This window comes from Lagopus muta, chromosome 15 (assembly GCF_023343835.1).
Source record: "Lagopus muta isolate bLagMut1 chromosome 15, bLagMut1 primary, whole genome shotgun sequence".
Classification (NCBI taxonomy): Eukaryota; Metazoa; Chordata; class Aves; order Galliformes; family Phasianidae; genus Lagopus; species Lagopus muta.
This window is the reverse complement of record NC_064447.1, coordinates 128,913-147,166: the sequence shown is the minus strand read 5'-3', so window position 1 is coordinate 147,166 and position 18,254 is coordinate 128,913. Positions and strand designations below refer to the sequence as shown.

General features: G+C 56.0%; 1 protein-coding gene across 1 annotated transcript; it reads left to right on the top strand.

Moving 5' to 3' along the window:
• The first annotated feature begins 35 nt into the window (after positions 1-35).
• LOC125701004 (cytochrome b-c1 complex subunit 2, mitochondrial) lies at positions 36-12,576 on the top strand. The gene is made up of 14 exons (XM_048962424.1): positions 36-169; positions 2,912-3,004; positions 3,142-3,291; positions 4,227-4,291; positions 5,027-5,083; positions 5,357-5,481; positions 5,966-6,063; positions 6,405-6,462; positions 6,601-6,696; positions 8,940-9,139; positions 9,914-9,994; positions 10,410-10,486; positions 11,504-11,657; positions 12,341-12,576. Exons 1-14 carry the CDS (start codon positions 134-136, stop codon positions 12,422-12,424), a joined length of 1,374 nt encoding a protein of 457 aa, XP_048818381.1. The 5' UTR covers positions 36-133; the 3' UTR covers positions 12,425-12,576.
• Positions 12,577-18,254: the final 5,678 nt, after the last annotated feature.

Sequence of the window (18,254 nt, the reverse complement as noted above, 5' to 3'; positions counted from 1 at the left end):
CCCGCCCTTCCCGGAGCAGTAGAGTCCCGGCGCCGCAGTGCTAGAGTGCCGCGCGGCGTGGGGCACACCGGGAAGGCAGAGTCCTCCCCGCGGACGGCCATCTCGCCCTGCTGGCGCGGCGCGGCACGGCACCATGAAGCGCTTCCCGCTGTCTGCCCGGTCCCTCGCGGTGAGCGGCGCTCGGGGCGGTGGAGGGGAGTGGGGCAGGGCAGGGAGGCCGAGGCTGAGGCTGGAGAGCTTGTCTGGTAGCTGCCGGCGGCTGGGCCGGGTGGCAGCGCTGAAGGTCGGACGCGGCGCAGCGCGGTGTGGCCGTGGCTGGGTCCGGGGTGTGGCCTTCTCGGCCCCGGGCCGGCTGTATCGCAGGGCCTTGGCTGCGCTGCTGCGATGGGAGCGGCTGCCGGAGCGCCGTGTTTGTGCTGGGCGCTGAACGGCTGCGGAGGAGCAGTGCTGTGCTGCGGCTCCTGTGGGGCCGTATCTGCAGCGCTGAGCCGTGCGCTGCGGCCGGGGCCGGGGCGGGCAGAAAGGGGGCACGAAGATGGTGAGAGGACGGGGCGCCTCCGCCGCGAGGACGGGCTGAGAGCTGCGCTGTGCGGCGTGGGGAACGGAAGGCTCCGGGGGGATCCTGCAGCCCTTCCGGGACGTGAAGGGTCTCTGGGAAATCTGGGGAGAGACGTTTCATAAGGTATGCAGTGATAGGGGAAACGGCTTTAAACTGGAAGAGTAGATTTAGACTAAACGTTAGGAAGAAATTCTTTACTGTGAGGTGGAGACACTGGCACAGGCTGCCCAGTGGGGCTGTGGATGCCCCCTGCCTGGAAGCACTGCTGGGAGGCCAGGCTGGATGGGGCTGTGAGCAACCTGGGCTATGGGAGGTGTCCCTGCCTGCAGCAGGGGGTTGGGACGAGATGCTCTGAAAGGTCCCTTCCAACCCAAACTGTCCTGTGATTGGTGCTGCTGCCTGGTGCCCGAAGGAGGGCTCTGGCGGTGTCCCCCCCCCTCAACTGGAAAACAGATAAGCAGATGTCCTGCCTTGAGGCTGAGCTGCTGTACCAGGTATGTATCATTGTATTCTTGATGATCCTTGAGGTCACTTCCAGACTAAGTTCTGTGATTCTGCCCCACAGAACAGATAGGGATTGCAGGGGCTCATTCAGTTAATTCCTGTGTGGTGTTCCTATAGACCACGTGGTGCTGGGGAGGTTGGTACTACACAAAGGAAAGCAGAAGGGCACTGGTACCGAGGTGCTGCTTTTTGGATTCCCAGAGGTCTCGTTTAAGTCATTGCTTTGAAGTTTCAGCTGTAATGGAAAAGCAATTTGAGGAATTAAAAGGGAATGCATATTTTTGTTCTGTGATCCTGGATTGTTTAATGTATGTCAACTTTAAAATAAGCTGCTTTGTTAGAATATAGGAATTAACTAACACAGCTGTCACGGAGCTAACACAACATAGAATCATAGAATCACTAAGGTTGGAAAAGACCTAAAAGATCACCCAGTCCAACCGTTCCCCCATTCCCAATAGCTCCTACTAAACCATGTCCCTCAACACAACATCCAGTCTTTCCTTGAACACCCCCAGGGTCGGTGATTCCACCACCTCCCTGGGCATCCATTCCAGTGCCTGACCAACCTTTCTGAACAGTAATACTTCCTCATGTCCAGCCTGAATCTCCCCTGCCGTAGCTTGAAACCATTCCCCCTGGTCCTATCACTGATGACACGAGAGAAGAGGCTGACCCCCAGCTCACTACAACCTCCCTTCAGGAAGTTATAGAGAGCAATGAGGTCTGCCCTGAGCCTCCTCTTCTCCAGGCTGAACATTCCCAGCTCCTTCAGCCTCTCCTCATCAGCCCTGTGTTCCAGACCCCTCACCAGCTTTGTTGCCCTCCTTTGAACACGTTCCAGGGCCTCAATATCTTTCTTGCAGTGAGGGGCCCAAAACTGGACACAGTACTCGAGGTGCGGCCTCACGAGTGCTGAATATAGGGGAACAATCACCTCTCTGCTCCTGCTTGCAACGCTGTTTCTGATGCAAGCCAGGATGCCACTGGCCTTCTTGGCCACCTGGGCACACTGTCGGCTCATGTTCAGCCCAACATCAATCAATACCCCCAGGTCCATTTCCTCTATGCAGTCTCCAGCCACACCGCCCCAAGCCTGTAGCGTCGCCTGGGGTTGTTGTGGCTGAAGTGCAGGACCCGGCATTTGGCCTTGTTGAAACTCATCCCATTGGCTCCAGCCCAGCTCTCCAGCCTGTCCAGATCCCTCTGTAGGGCCTCGCTACCCCCAGGCAGATCCACACTTCCAGCCAATTTGGTGTCATCTGCGAATTTACTGAGGGTGCACTCGATGCCCTCATCCAGGTCATCAATAAAGATATTGAAGAGGACAGGCCCCAGCAATGACCCCTGGGTCGGTAACTAGATCAATCTGTCCTGTGATGGGGGGCTGTTGGCTCCTGGGCCTCCCAGCCCCACAAAATGGGAAGGAAAAAGGAAAAGGGATAGGGAGGTGGGAGCTGGGCTCAAGGAAGAAAAAAACAGCAGCAATGACCTATGGAAGAAAGCTTATTTTACTATGATATCGGAATGCGAGGTAACACAGTATAATGCAATGTAATTGAGATTGAGACTAATAAATAAGATAAGAGAGAGAGTTCCTGAGGCCAAGTCAAACTCAAAAAGCTAGGAGCAGCCAGGAAAGCACCTCCAGCAGCACTGCCAGGCAGCCAGAGGCCGCCTCCCCGCAAGGGCTGCAGCCCGTGACTTCTGTGATGGAAGGGATGGGTACCAGGAATGGAGCTTCAACACTTTGACTCCCAACATAATGTAATGATGTGGAATACTGGAAACCAAAAAGCACAGAACTGTGACAGCAGCAAACTCCTTTCCTTCTGCTCTCTCCTCCAGAAGAGGCTGTACTCCCTTAAAGTAGCACCTAAAGCAGCGGTGTCAGCGACTGCAGAGCGGCTGAAGCTGTCTGCAGATGTGGAGCATCTGGAGGTCAGTTTCGGCGCGGATATTTCTTTTCTCTTTCCTTTTTTTTTTTTTTTTTTTTTTTTTTTTTTTTTTTTTAAATCAAAGCAGAACTGTGGCAGTACACCCAGTGTCTCAGAAACCCAATGTTGCTTTTAATGCAGATCACAAAATTACCAAACGGATTAATTATTGCATCTCTGGAGAACTTTTCTCCGGCCTCGAGGATCGGTGTGTTCATCAGGGCGGGCAGCAGATATGAAACCACCGCTAACCTGGGAACAGCCCATCTGCTTCGTCTCGCCTCCCCTCTGGTAGGTGGCTGTTCTGTTCCCATGGTTGGTGGTGCAGAGTGGTAGAAGATTCAGGACAGCAGAGAGCAGCAGTGTGTAAGAGCTGTGCCGCAGTGCAGGCAGTGCAGACAGCGTTCCTTGCTGGTTGGGGATGCCAGTGCGGGAGAAACGCCGTTGCTTTGTGGCTGTTTGTGAGGAGCTGTGCTCTCTCACACTGTCTCTCACTGCATAGTTGATGTGTCTGTGTCACACCAGGATGGGGCTCGTTGTGCTTCAGCTGTGGTAAAAGACTTGGATGTCACACGTCAACTCAGATGTGTATGAGAGATGTTCCCAAATGGCTTTTCTCACAACTCACCAGGGTTGGTGTGAGCTCTGGGGGCAGGAATGTGCCAGCAGATTCAAGAACAAATTATACACGTTCACTGCCAGCAGTCCTTACATGGCTCCAAAGATGGGCAGGCAGAAGGTGTGCACCGAAACCCCCAACACAGCTGCTGCAGGGTTCTGCAGGAGTAGTGCTGGTTGGATTCTGGGTGCTGAGCTCTAGCAGTCTCTTCTGGTGCTGCTGCCAGGAGGACGGTGCTGGGTGCCGTGCTGTGGCTGCTCCCAGCCGTGCTGTGGCTGCTCCCATAGTATGGCAGGACATGCAGGATTTCCTTGTCCTGGCGGTGTGAAGTTTATCCAAGTTAAAGAATCCTGTGAAACATTTAGCCAAACCTGGATCGTTCCCATAGAATGGGGCTGGGGGAACAGGGTAATTGTGCTGGGAAATCAGGGAGAGGGATAGAATGGGAATAAGGACGTGGTAAATGGGCTCAGCTTCTCTGTATGGGCAGTGGTTTCTGTAGGAATGGGTAAGCACGGGCTGCTTCAGCTTTGCTGTAGCACTGACCCGTGTCAGGCAAAGCTGTAATCTTAAGTCTCTTTTTAATTATCATTTCTTTTTTTAATAGACTACAAAAGGAGCATCCTCTTTCAGGATTACTCGTGGCATCGAAGCTGTTGGGGGCAGCCTAAGGTTTGTAACCTGGCCCGATGGGAGTAAAGCAAGGTGGCAAAGGAAACCGAAAGCATTACGGTGTGTGGGTGGGTGCGTGCCTCGAAGGGAGGGTTGCATAGGAAGCTTCTGTGTTCTGTCTGCCTTCCTTGTCTTGAAGGTGAGACTGACTGAGGTCTGTGGGTCTGTCTTACTTGGGAAATAGATAACACTCCTACTGTAGTTCTGTGAACAATTTGGGTGGTAGATGAGTTTCCCAGTTTGGGAGTCCTAAGCCTAGAGAACCTTCCTCGGAGGAATGAGGGCACCAGCGTGTGCCAGCTGTGCAGTGAGGTTGTGCTATACAGTGTGGTAGGTTACTCTGCATGCTGCTCTTTTTGCTAAGGAAAATAATGCGTTGAGGTGAGGCAGACAGTTTTCTGCCCACTGAGAGCAATTTCTGAATTACTTTGATATTTATACCCATTTTCAGGTTTTACTCTTCAGTCTTGCTGTTTTACCGTGAGTTATCACCATGTCCCAGATTGCTATGGCCCTGATGCAGTCGGTATCACCGGGTGCTTCCCACACCACTGCTAGATGCGTGTTGTGCTGAGCAACCCACGTGCTGTGGGTTGAAATGCTGCTATTCTCCCTCCTTTACACTGGTGCTCCCGTCAGTATCTCGCTGAAAGATTCCATCGGTGGGGAGCACGTGTGGAAGTCCACATCTTTTGTGCTCCCAGCTGAAACCCCTCTGTGTGCCTTGTGTTGCAGCGTGTTCTCAACGAGGGAGAAGATGGCGTACTGCGTGCAGTGCCTGCGTGGCCACGTGTAGGTACCGCCCAGCTCTGTGCACTGCGGGGCTGCTCTCAGCGCGGCAGCAAACAAACCAGCACGCTGCCGCGCGGCTCCACATTCGTGTCACTGAGCGCCCGAGCGCCGCGCTGAAGGGGAATCGCGGTGCCTGCGGCACGGCCGGCTGCTGCGCCGCTCTGGGGGCTTTGCTCGGTGTCGCCGGGTTGTTGTTGGGTTGGTCAGAGCTGCTTTCAACTGCCAAAGAAACACCTGCTGGTTCTCAATGCCTTTCTCGCTGCTTCTCTCCAGTGACACCGTAATGGAGTACCTCCTGAACGTCACCACGGCTCCGGAATTCAGGCCCTGGGAAGTTGCTGATCTTCAGCCCCAGCTGAAAGTCGACAAAGCGGTCGCGTTTCAGAGCCCTCAAGTCGGTAGGTGTTTTTCTCATTTGCTGTGTTGGTGCTGTGGGTGCGTCTTAAAAACAAAGAACTTTGAAAAACTCTTGCCCCGTCCCCTGACCGCTTTACTTTTCAGCCCAGCCCGCCAATAGATACGGCCTTTCTGTTGTTACCTAACTTCTTCATAAGCCCGCAAGTTTCTGCAGCCCATATATGACATATGGCCACTGCTTTTTACTGAAGCCACCCACCCTCCCCAGAAATGAATGCAAACCAGGCTGCGTTATACCTTGTTGTGAGGCCAGAAAGTGTTGAGCATCTGTGAGTCCTTGAGAGCTTTTATAAGGTCCAGCTGAATAGGAACACCCAGCCCGGATCTGTTGCTGGATGAAACTTTATTAGTGTGGGGCTGTGGGTCTTGTGAATGAGCGCTGTAAGTGCGCCGCAGCTGGGTTTCACCAGCGTCATGCTGCCATCTATTGCTAATCCTCAGCACTGGAAACTTTGTTCCTGTTAGGACTGCTGGAAAACTTGCATGCTGCAGCTTACAAGACTGCTCTGGCAAACCCCATGTACTGCCCAGACTACAGAATCGGAAAAATTACATCCGAGCAGGTAGGATTCTCCTTGATAAATCTCTCCCCGCTTCCTTACCGAGGATAGAGAAAGGCAGGCAGAGAAAAAGAACTGGGCGGATGTACGATCAGTGCTGATCATCTTATCTGGCCTCCTCAGGGCTTTTGGGTTCATTTAGAAGGGCTGTGGTTGCACGGCTCTTGGGGAGACGTCGGCGTACAGCAGCAGTCCGCAGTGCGAGCAAAGCGCTTCTCATGGGCGGGGAAGCATGGTGGGTGGTGGCTTTAAGAAGTGTGAGCTCCGAACAGCAGGTGTCACAAACATTTCTGCCTCTTTTGTTTTTTGTACAAAATACCTACAATTCTGCCTTCCTGTTGCAGCTTCACCACTTTGTACAGAACAACTTCACGAGTTCGCGAATGGCCCTCGTGGGAATAGGTGCGTATGGCCGTGTGGGCTGAGGGTCAGAAAAGAAACTGCTGTACAAGTTCTGTGTTGTGGTGCGTTTAAGAAACTTTTGTCACTGATGGTTTTCCAATAACGTGACATTACTTGGAATAAACCGTTGCATTACAGGTGTGAAGCACTCCGACTTGAAGCAAGTGGCAGAGCAGTTCCTAAATATCCGCAGCGGAGCCGGCATCTCCAGTGCAAAGGCCACCTACCGGGGGGGTGAGTGTGGCTCTGCTGCCGGGGCTCCTCTTGGTGTTGTTACAACGCTATTCGTTGAGTTGCAATGAAAACTGCACAGTTGTGCTCTATGCTCTGTGTGGGAAATGCCCGCTCAGGGGTGTCTCTCTAAATAAGCAGAGGATTTTCTTTCTCCCACTGTTTTGGGAAAAAGAAAACCCGTATGCTTGACAAAGTTTGACCTGCACAATCATGTCTATCTTAACATGGAATGCAAGCGTCTATTTTAGCTCACTGTGTATGGGGAGGTTCTCTAAAGAGCTGGGGAAGGCAGGAAGTTGACTGGAGCTGCTGGTAGCTCCTTTGGGAAGGGCTGTTGGACTGTGTGAAGCCTTTTCTGAAACGCAAAGCTCTGTGTTGCTCTTTCAGAGCAGCGTCTGTATAATACTGCAGTCTGTTCTTTGGTTGGGGTGTCAGATCACTTTGTAGTCAGATGGAAAAATAGGAAATTGTTACCACTTGAGTGGGATAACTTCAGCTTCTAGGATGAGGATAAACACTTCTATGATGAACAGGACAAATATTTCACATTTCTCCGAGGCGATCAGCTCCAGTGCAGGCTTGTTCTGCAGTGAGGATGGCAGCATGAGAGTCAGGTCTGGAAATCCAGGAGACCTCAGGCTGAGATGAGAGCAGCCTGCAGCAGCCAGGGGCCCACAGGGCTTTGAGAGGGCGGTGGACATGGTGGGGGGGGGAGCCGGGAGCAGAGGCACAACGCCCCCCGTGTGCACGCGGACCAGCTTCTGGGCTGTGCTGCATCTGTTTGTGGGCTGCGTGGCCTCTGTAGAGAGGAGCAGTACCTGTTGTGGGATGTTGGGAAGGGACTGAGGGGTCTGATAAAGCCAGAAATGGCTACTGCTCCTGCTTATTCAGGTTGGGCCAGGGGAGGCTGCAACAATGAGACTGCAAAATACGGAGGGAGACTTAGAGTGCCTTGGTGGATGAGGATGGTGAGGGGCTGCAGGGGTCTGTGACCTGGGAAGAGCACTGCAGTTCTGTCCAGTCCTGCAGAGATGGGACTAGGGAGGCTGAGACAGATGGAACTGAACTTGGTGAGGGGCAGGACATCCCCACATACAGAAGGGGCCCTGTAGGTGCATTGGTCAGCAGAGACAGACAAGGGAGAGCATACCCCCTGTGGTAAATACAAGGGGGGGCTGAGAATGCTGAGGTACTCACTTCTTTGCTTCAGCCTTCACTGGTGGCAGGATGCCCATATTTTTCACACTCCTGAGCTTCTTGCTGACAAATGGGGGAGCAGAATCCCACTGTATGTGCAGAACAAGTCCGAGTCCACCTTATGGGCCTGGGTGACGTGCATGGTGGGGGTGAGGGAGCTGGCTGAAGTGGCTGTTGAGCTGCTTCCATCATATTTGAAAAGTTGTGGCTGTCAGGTGAAGAGGGAACCATCACTCATTTGCAAGAGAGGGAGGAAAGAGGAGCTGGGGAACTACAGGCTGGTGAGCATCACCTCTGTGCCTGGGAAGATCGCGGAGCAGTTTGCGATGGCACAGCAGAAGGGAGGGCGGCACCCGGCTGGACCTGGACAGGCTGGAGAAGGGGCACACGAGAACCTGCTGAGGCCAAGCAAGGCGCAGCGCGGGGTGCTGTGCTCGGGTCGGGGCAGCACCAGGTGTGTGCAGACTGGGAGAAGAGCTCACAGAGAGCAGCCCTGCGCAGAGGGACGCAGGGGTTCTGGTGGACGAAGAGCTGGACGTGAGGCAGCAGCGTGCGCTCGCAGCCCCAAAGGCCGACTGCATCCTGGGCTGCAGCAGCAGAGGGGGGAGGTGGGCAGGGAGGGGATTGTCCCCCTCTGCTCTGCCCTCAGAGCCCCCAGCTGCAGTGCTGCGTCCAGGCCTGGGGCCTGGCATAGCAAGGGGGGGAGCTGTTGCAGCAGGGCCAGGGCAGGCGATGAAGATGCTCGGAGCTTGGAGCAGCTCTGCTGTGCAGGCAGGCTGAGGAGCCGGGGTGTGCAGCATGGAGAGCAGAAGGCTGTAGGGAGACCTCATTGCGGGCTTAAAGGGAGCTTATGAGGGGGACCGACCTTTTGCAGCAGCACAGTGAGAGGACAAGGGGGATTGGCTTTAAAGTAAAAGGAGTGCAGATGTAGAAATCCACACCTTGATTTCCCTCTGAGGAAACTCCTGGCTACAAATGTTTTTATTCCTCTAATAGTTTTTAACTGAACAGTGCATTACCTTTTTTTCCTGTTACTGTACTATTAGGAGAAATCCGAGAACAGAGTGGCCACAGCCTTGTCCACGCTGCTGTTGTAGCAGAAGGAGCTGCTTTTGGAAGTGCAGAAGCAAATGCTTTCAGTGTCCTGCAGCACGTTTTGGGTGCTGGACCACTTATCAAGAGGGGAGGCAATGTTACCAGCAAGCTGTACCAGGGCATTGCCAAAGCAACCACGCAGCCTTTTGATGTAAGTTCCAGGGGGTCCTGCACTCTGAGGTTTTGAGTAAGAGCCGTGCTGTCCTTTGAGAGCTGCCATTTCCATCTAGGGTCATAATTAGTTACGTGGCTCATTCTGAAAGTAGTGCTTCCTTTTCAATTTTCCTTTCAATGGAAATGACAATAGATACAAAGAGCACAGCAATGCCATGTGATAGAACAAATCCTCAGCTACAGAACACAGTTCTTCAGCACAGCCACTCGCTGTGCATTTTCACCAGCAGTGAACAGGAGCTGCATGCTGCACTCGTACAAACCTGCACCAGCGGAGGTGAGCTGCTGTCACTGCAGAATGCGGCACCCCCAGCTCTCACTGTGCCAGCAGTCACCGCTGGGTCTCCATCAGCGTTCACAGCTGTTCATGGTGTCAGTGGGTGCCATTTTTTCTGTGGGGGAAAGTCAGTGAGACCCCTTGGCTGTATACACACTTCCATGTCAGACACTGCTCTGTCAGTGCCCCCCTGCAGCCGTTTGCGACACAGCAGCAAAATGCAGTTAAATTGGTGGGAAGGTTCAGCCTCTGCCACCATCCCACCCACGTCCTCCTCTGATGGCGTGGGCTGATGTAATAAAACAGGAGCACTACCTTCAGTACAGCCCCTGTAGTTCTTTCCTCAGTGTCATCCTTGCACAGATGTGGCCTGGCATCCTCCAGCCTTTGGACCCTGATAGTAAATGTCTTCCTCTGCTTGATGCTGCATCATTGTGATACTTGAAACAATGGATAACGGTGTTTGTTTTGCAGGCTTCTGCATTTAACGTGAATTACTCGGATTCCGGAATCTTTGGGTTTTATACCATATCTCAGGCTGCACACACTGGGGAGGTGAGCGGCTGGCTGGAATGGGGGTGTTGGCAGCCTGTGCCAGAGCTGCACGGCGATGGGGCAGCAGAAGCAGCTCGTTGGGCTCCCTGCATCAGCTGGGCGGAGAGAAGCGCCCGATGCAGGTGTGGGCGGCGGGGCGCCGCGCTGCGGGCCGTGCTGCTGTCTGCAGGGCTGCGTGGGTCAGCGTGAGAGGTGTGGGTTGGGGTGAAATGTTCTCGTGGAGGGTGGAGGTGCCGTACAAATTAACAGCTTAATTTGTGGTGGTTCCAACCCACGCTGCTTTCTTTAGTCTGTTCTGGCAGCGATTGCAGTAGTTTTAGTTTTGTTGCAAAGCTGCTCAGCTTGCAGCTGAAGATCAGACGCCGCGTTGCCGGTTAATGCTGGAAGAAGCCCTAAGCGATCTCGTCTTCCTCAGGTCATCAGAGCTGCTATGAACCAGCTGAAGGCAGCCGCGCAGGGCGCTGTCACGGAGGAGGACGTCGCAAAGGCAAAGTGAGTGCAGGCTGTGCTGCGCTGCGGCTGGGGCCCTTTTTGTGGGGAAGGGCTCTGTAGCGCCTCGCAGTGATGTGGGAGCACCACCAATGGACTGCTTTGCTCTCCAGTATTTTTCAGGGGCGACACTAACCCTCTGCTTGCAGTATTTCCTGTAAGGATCTTGTTAGGTAAATTAATTCTTGCAGGTAGCTGCTTCATACTACAACCAGCATGCTGGAATCCTGGGCTGCAGTGTCGGCAGTTTGCTCTGCACTCACACTGCAGCAACAGTTGTATTGAGCAGCTGTGCTCTGAGCCTTCAGAAGACAACAGTGCTGAGGATCTGCAAATGTGAAGCACTGGATTAGCAGCACTGCATCCAGGTGCTCCAAGATTGTGTTCCTTTAGGGGAGTTCAGTGCGGGGAAACCTCCAGAGGGGCAGCAGTGCCAGCAGTGCCAGCCTGGCTTGGGGCTCCTGGCTTGGGCTGTGCTGCGTTTTGCTCAGTAGTGCTGCAGGCACTGAGCTGCCACATCTGGGCTGTACAGAACAGCACTGCTGTGCAGATTTGACTCAAGGGGAAGAAGGGAAACAGAGCCAGAGCCTGTTGGTCCTTAACAAAAGGTTGAGGTTGAACTGTTCAGCAGGGAAGCTCCCCACTTCCCATCTGTGCTTCTGTCAGTTACGCGAGAATGGCTCTTTTCTGTGTCTGGTCTTGATGACAGTCTGTGACCAGTTTCACATCTGATTTGTCAGCTTGATGATTTTGTCTTGTGGTGGAGCAGTTGCATTCATTAGTTCAAGCAGAAAGACGCTGCTCAGCTGGGGATCCCCGGCCCTGAGGGCAGTGCATGGTCCCGGGGCACGGCGCCTCATTCCCCACTGCCTGCGTGTGACTGCAGTGCCCCTCTGCTCACTGCAGAAAGGGAAGAAGCTGCAGAACAGAGGGGTCTTGAGAGCTGCAGGGGCTGAAGGCCTCGCTGCGCTTGTGGTGGTCCTGGGGCGGGTGTGTTCACCTCTCCCTGTTGTGGGGCAGGAATCAGCTGAAGGCTGCCTACCTGATGTCGGTGGAGACGGCGCAAGGGCTGCTGAATGAGATCGGCTGCGAGGCGCTGCAGTCCGGCACGCACACTGCGCCCGCTGCGGTCGCTCAGAGGATCGACTCTGTAACCTCTGCTGATGTTGTGAATGTGAGTCCCTGCCGCGTGTGCCTTCGTGGCTGTGCGAGTTCCTGACAGGCGCCGCTCATCCGTGTGTCCTTAAATCACGAGAGAGGCGGTTCATCAACAATACAGCTGGCTGGCTTTTAACATCTTTATTAACAGAAGTCAATGAATTAGACGATATATTTACTGACTTACATAAAATGAGTGTAGATGAGGGTACAAAGCCCCACACAGCACTGAGACTTGGCGCAAGTCTCAGTCTGGGCACGTGGTGGCACAGCTTGTTGGACTGCCGAGGGCGAAGTGCTCGCTGTGCAGACTGGGGCTGCGGCACTGCCAGCAGGACGTTGGCACAACCACATGTGCCGTTCTGAGCTCCTGCCTTCATGATACTTGAAGCAAACTCTGTCCAAAAGTCCGTCAGGGACGGAACTTGTAAGTCAGCAAATGTTTCCCAGTCTCCGCTTGCCCATTGCTGCTGTGACGCGAGCTGTGGCAGGGCCGCAGGATCCCGCAGGCTGTCGCTCACTGCCGTGCAGGGTGACCCCTTCTGAGGAGCCAGCGCCTCCTCGTGTCACTGTGCTGTCCTGCTGGAGCAGCCGAAGCTCAGGCAGCACAAGGGAGCCCACTGTGGGTGTGCTGCGTTCTTTGCTTTCTGACTGCTGTAGTGAACGTTTCCTTACACTGATTTTCTGATGTATTTTCAGGCTGCAAAGAAATTTGTCAGCGGGAAGAAATCGATGGCAGCCAGCGGAGACCTGGGCAATACTCCCTTCCTCGATGAGCTGTAAGAACAAAGCTGGGAGGCGGATTCAGGGCTTGGCTGTCGGTCACCTGTGCTTAAAGGAATCACTAACTTGTTATTTATGAATTCAGTTATTGGAGAAAACGAATCTGGAGTAATTGTGAGCTTGCACTGATCAAATAAAGTGCTGAGTTCGTACGTTCTGTGTTGCTTTCCTTTCCCTGAAGCAGTACCTGTACTTTTGGTCTGGCTCTGTATCTCAAAATAAAGCTGCACGGAGGAAATAAGGTGAGTGAGCTGGTGTGAAAATTACCTGTCCAAAACAGTCCTTGGGGTGCCAGTCATCCTCATCAGCCGGTGTGCTGGGACAGGGCCCCGAGACACGGCTCTGCATAAATGAAGAAAGTGAACGGCACAAAGAACTTCACCATGGCTTCTCACAGCTTGTGCTGGGAAGGCATGTACTCACAGTTGAGTGTAAACTGCCCTTGCTGCCAGTCCTGCTGTCTTCCTCAGTGCTTTCATTTGTGCTGGAAAGACACAGCATGGAGCTGCTCAGGTGCGCAGCAGTTCCTGTAGCCACTTCATTTAATTAACGTGCCTAATTGTGGAGTCCAAAGGTTTTTTTTTTTTTTACAAGTCAGAATTAGATCACAGAATCACAGGATGGTTTGGGTTGGAAGGGACCTTTCAGAGCATCTCATCCCAACCCCCTGCTGCAGGCAGGGACACCTCCCATAGCCCAGGTTGCTCACAGCCCCATCCAGCCTGGCCTCCCAGCAGTGCTTCCAGGCAGGGGGCATCCACAGCCTCACCGGGCAGCCTGTGCCAGTGTCTCCACCTCACAGTAAAGAATTTCTTCCTAACGTTTAGTGTAAATCTACTCTTCCAGTTTAAAGCCATTTCCCCTCGTCTTGTCCTTATAAATGCCCTTATAAAAAGTCTCTCCCCAGCTTTTCCGTAGGCCCTTCAGGTCCTGGAAGGGCTATAAAGTCTCCCCAGAACCTTTTCTTTTCCAGGCTGCACAGCCCCGGCTCTCAGCCTGTCCTCGTAGTGGAGGTGCTCCATCCTCTGATCATCTTCATGGCCTGCAGCAGCTCTGTGTCCTTGTGCTGAGGGCTCCAGAACCGGACGCAGAACTGCAGGTGGGATCTCACAAGAGCAGAGCAGAGGGATGGAATCACCTCCCTCTCCCTGCTGGTCACGCTTCTCTTGATGCAGCCCAGGATCTGTTTGGCCTCCTGGGCTGCAAGCACGCTTTGCTGGCTCATGTTGAATCTTTGGTCCACCAACACTCCAAAGCCTCCTCAGGGCTGCTCTCAAGCCATTCTCTGCCCAACCTGCACTGTGCTTGAGGTTGCCCCAACCCAGATGCAGGACCCTGCACCTGGTCTTGTTGAAGTTCACGAAGCTGATGCGGGCACACCTCTCCAGCCTGTGCAGATCCCTCTGGACGACGTCCTTTCCCTCAGCTGCACTCAGCTCGGTTCCATCTGTAAAACTGCTGAGGTTGGCTGGATCCTGCTGCCCGTGCTGCCTACAAAGATGGAAGATCACCCTGCTCCCAGCACTGGTCTCTGAGGAACGCTGCTCACCACCAGTCTCCACGTGGGCACTGAGCAGTCGAGTGCAAGCATGCAGCCAATGCCAAATCCAGCCAGCCATCCCTCCATCACAGCCATTTGTCCTTGCCTTGGTGACCAGGCTGCCGTGCAGAACAGTGCCAAATGATTTGCACATGTCCAAATAGATGATGCCAGCTGCTCTTCCTTTATGCACTGATGCTGTAACTGTCATTAAAAGACCTGCAAGTTTGTCAGGCATGATTTGATGTTGGCAAAGCCACACTGGTTACAATCAATCACCTCCTTTATTTTCCACGTGCCTCGGTGGGGCCTCCAGGAGGATCTGCTCCACGATCTTGCCAGGCACAGAGCTGACACCGACTGCAGTTCCCCGATCATTCTTTTTCCCTTTCCAATCGCTGGTAACTCCTCCAGACTGCCAGGACAAATATGATGGGCAGCAGCTTGGCAGCTTCACTGCCAGTTCCCTCAGAACTCATCAGGTTCCCACGCAGCTGTGCCTTTATGTTCTTTAGATGGTCTTGAACCTTGTGCGGGCGCTGCTGAACCACGGCCTGAACCACGACCACCTGGGGCGAGCCGTGAGGCAGCCCTGGGAGCACAGGTGAGGCGATTCGGCTGTGCTGCTGGAAGGGGGGAGCCTGGCTGCGCCTCTCCTGGGCCCACTGAAGAGCTGGCTGCTGGTGGGCAGAATCTCTGCTGGAAGTCGCTCGTCTTGGCATCTTTTCAGCGAGCCCAAGACAAGGGAAAGCTTTCCATCCATTCTTCTTTGGTGTGATTACCTGTTGAGCTTAGCTTTCCTGTATATTTCTTAATTATAACAACTGTGTGTATTTATTGATTATGCAAACCCCATCTTCGCTTGCAGCAGCTCTGCCTTCTCCCAGTTCTTACCATTGCTTTCTGCAGCTTGGGCAGAGTGGCACTGAGCCCTGGCCAGTGAAGGCTGAGGCAAAGAAGTCATGGAGCACCTCGGCCACATCCCTCATGACCAGGGCTTGTTTCCTTCAGGACAGGGCCCACATCCTCCCTGGCCTTCCTTTTAGAATCATAGAATCACAGAATCACCAAGGTTGGAAAAGACTTAAAAGCTCATCCAGTCCAACCGTTCACCTCTTACCAACAGCTCCCACTAAACCACGTCCCTCAACACAACATCCAGCCTTTCCTTGAACACCCCCAGGCTCGGTGACTCCACCACCTCCCTGGGCATCCATTCCAGTGCTTGACCACCCTTTCTGAACAGTAATACTTCCTGATGTCCAGCCTGAATCTCCCCTGCCGTAGCTTGAAACCATTCCCTATGGTCCTATCACTATCACCTTTTATCACGGATCCACCTTGGTTACAAGAATTTCTTGTTCAAGAATTTCTTGTTCCCCTTGATGTCCCTGGCTAGATTTAATTGTTTGGGTTTTGGCTTTCCGAGCCCAATCCTTGACTGCTTTGGCAGCTCCTTTGCAGCCCCCTAGGTAATGCTGTTCCTGCTTCCACCCCCACAGACCTCCTCTTTGAGTGGAAGTCCAGGAGCTCCTCGTTGATCCACGGAAGCCTGCCTGTACCCTTGCCTGCGTTCCTCTTCCTGGGGATGCATGGCTTCTGGCCTCGGAGGAGATGGGCCTTGAATACCAACCAGCTTTCTTGGGCCCCCTCCCCTCCCGTGCTTTCTGCCACGTTTCCCTGCCAAGCGGTGCCCTGACAAGTTCCACTTTCGCTCTCCTGAAGCTCAGAGCAGCCCCTTGCCGTGCTCCCTCTGTGACGCCCCGAGGATTTTGTACCCTGCCGTTCGTGGTCACTGCAGCCCCATGGACCGCAGCCGGCCGCCGGTAAGGGGGTTCGTGGCCCCCAACGCGTTCCTCCCCTCCCGTTCCGCACCACGGGCCGCAGCCGCCGCGTCCCGCTGAGCCGCTGACGCCGCGGTCAGCGCACGGTCGCAGCTCCTCCCGCTTCCTCGCGGTCGCCGCACGGCGTCGGGCCGGGTTACCGACGGTCCGCTCCTCCTGCACGCGGCGCTCCCGGGTCGCGGTCCGTCCGCGCCGACGTCGGCCCCCCCCCCCCCCCCGCGTCGACTCTGTGACCCCGCCCCCGGGTTTCGTCCCGGCCCCTTCTCTCCCCGGCGCTGTTGCTGTCATTGCTGACGCCGCGATCCCTTCGCTGCCGCTCGCGGCTCCTGGCGGTCCGTCGATGCGCGGGGCCGCTCGCCGTGCCGCCGTGTCCCCGGGGCGCTCCGGCCGGGCCGAGGTGCGGCGGCGCAGCCGTTGTTCCTCAGTGCCGGAGCGCTTAGCCCGAACGGGGGCGGACATCGCGACATCGCGGCACCGCGCACCCGCACCCGCAGTCCACTTTTTCCTATGGGCTCCACCGCGGCCGCTGCGCTTACGGCCGTTCTGTGTGTTCCGGTGGGTACGGGAGCGTCCGCCCCTCCGCGCTCCTTCCCCCCCCCCGCTGCACCCCAGCCGCGTTTAGGAAGAAACCCGGCTCAGAAAATAGGAAACCGCCGCGCTCCGCTCCACGGCGGACGGCGGTGTTGGACCCACGTGTGGCCGCACGGCGGCACCGTTAAGCCCGCTCTCCGCATTCGTTCTCCCGCGCTTCCCGCCGACGTTTCGGCTGCCGACGTTCCGACGTTTCCCGCACCGAGCGCTGCCCGCGCCGCTCCCCCCCCCCGCCTGCCCCCCGGCCGCTGCGGGTCGGGCTCAGCTCAGCGCCGCCTGGCGGGGCTCCATCTGTCCATCCGTGCGTCCCGTCCCATCCCCGCTGCGCGCCCCGAGCTGTCCGTCTGTCTGTCCGTGCTGTCCCGCCTTCCCAGCCGTTCCCACGGTTCCCGGCCATTTCAGCTGCCGAGCGCCGTTTCACACCCCTCCCCTTCCTCCCCCCCCCCCTCCCCCCATTTATCCGCTCCCCCTTCCCCCCCTTTCCATCGCCTTCATTCATTTCCAAATGCTTTCCCATTTCCCCATTATTTCCCCGTTTGCCATTTTCTCTTTTCCCCTCTTCCCCCCCCCCTCCGTTTTCCTCCCCGCTGCTTTTCCTCTCGTTCCCAATTTCTCCCCATGAACCCATTTCTGTTTTTTTCCCATTTCCCCGCTTTCCCCTTTCTCCCGTTTCCCCCCATTTTCCCGTCTCATTTTTCCACTCCCTTTGCTTTCTTTTCTCTCCTCCATTCACGTTCCCACTTTCCCTTTCCTTTCCTCTGCATCTTTTCCCTTTATGCCCTTTTCCCTTTATATCCCCCCACTTCCCGCCCTTTCCCATTTCCCCCCCTTCAGCCCCACTCCGTTTTCCCACTTTCCCACTCCCCACTTCCTCTTTTTGTCCCATTTTCCCGTTTCCTGGCATTCTGTCTCACCCCCCCCCCCCCCTCCTTTTCCATCGTTTCCTCCTTCCCCTTCCTTCCCCTTTTCCCGATTTCCCTTCAATTCGCCCGCTCAGGGGCGGTGCGATCCGTTCGGGATGAGGATGTCGGCGGGTGTCTGGGGGGGGGTCGGAGGCAGCGCCCGGCGGGGGGTAGGGGTGGGTCGCGGGTTCCGGCCGGGCTCCGCTCCCCTCGCGCTGCCGCCGCGGTCCCTCTAAGCGGCGCTCAGCCCCGCGCCCCCCTCCCCTCCCCCCTCCCCTCCCCCCCGAGCAATTGGGGAAGCTGCCGCATAGCCGTGGGGCCGCCCCACATCCGTGGGAAGCGAAACCGCCCCGCAGCCCAAGCAGCGGCGGTGCGGAGCGGTGCGGGGCGGTGTGGGGCAGTTCGTGCCCCCCCGGCGCTTCAGGCGGGCGCTGAGGACGGGGAAGGAGCCCCGGGGGGGTTCCGCACCGCACTTGTGGGCGCTCCCCTCGCAGCCCCCGCGCCCACGAGCGGCGGTCGCAGAGCCCCGCGGAGCTCCGCAGAGCGCCGCATCCGGCCCGGGACGCCCGGCGGCCTTGACCCCCCCCGAACGGCCGGGGCTACGCGCTCGCTGGCGGCGCTGCGGGTTGGGGGTCCCGCCGTGCGCGGCGGTCCCGGGGGTCCCAGAGGCCCCAGCGCTGCTGCGCCCCGTTCACTCCGTTCCGCTCCCGTCGGGTCGGCCGCCACTCCGCCTCGAAGGGGCGCTTCGTTACCGAGTGCCTCTGCTTTGGGCCATTTCTGCCTCTTTTGGACAACTTCTGCCCACGGGGACGCCGGGGACACTCGGGGAACTGAGGACGTGGGGCAGCGCTGTGCGGCAGCTACGGGGCAGATGTGGGGCAGAGCTACGGGGCAGCGCAGCGGGACAGCTATGGGGCAGCTGTGGGGCAGAGTTCCGGAGCAGACCCGTTTGG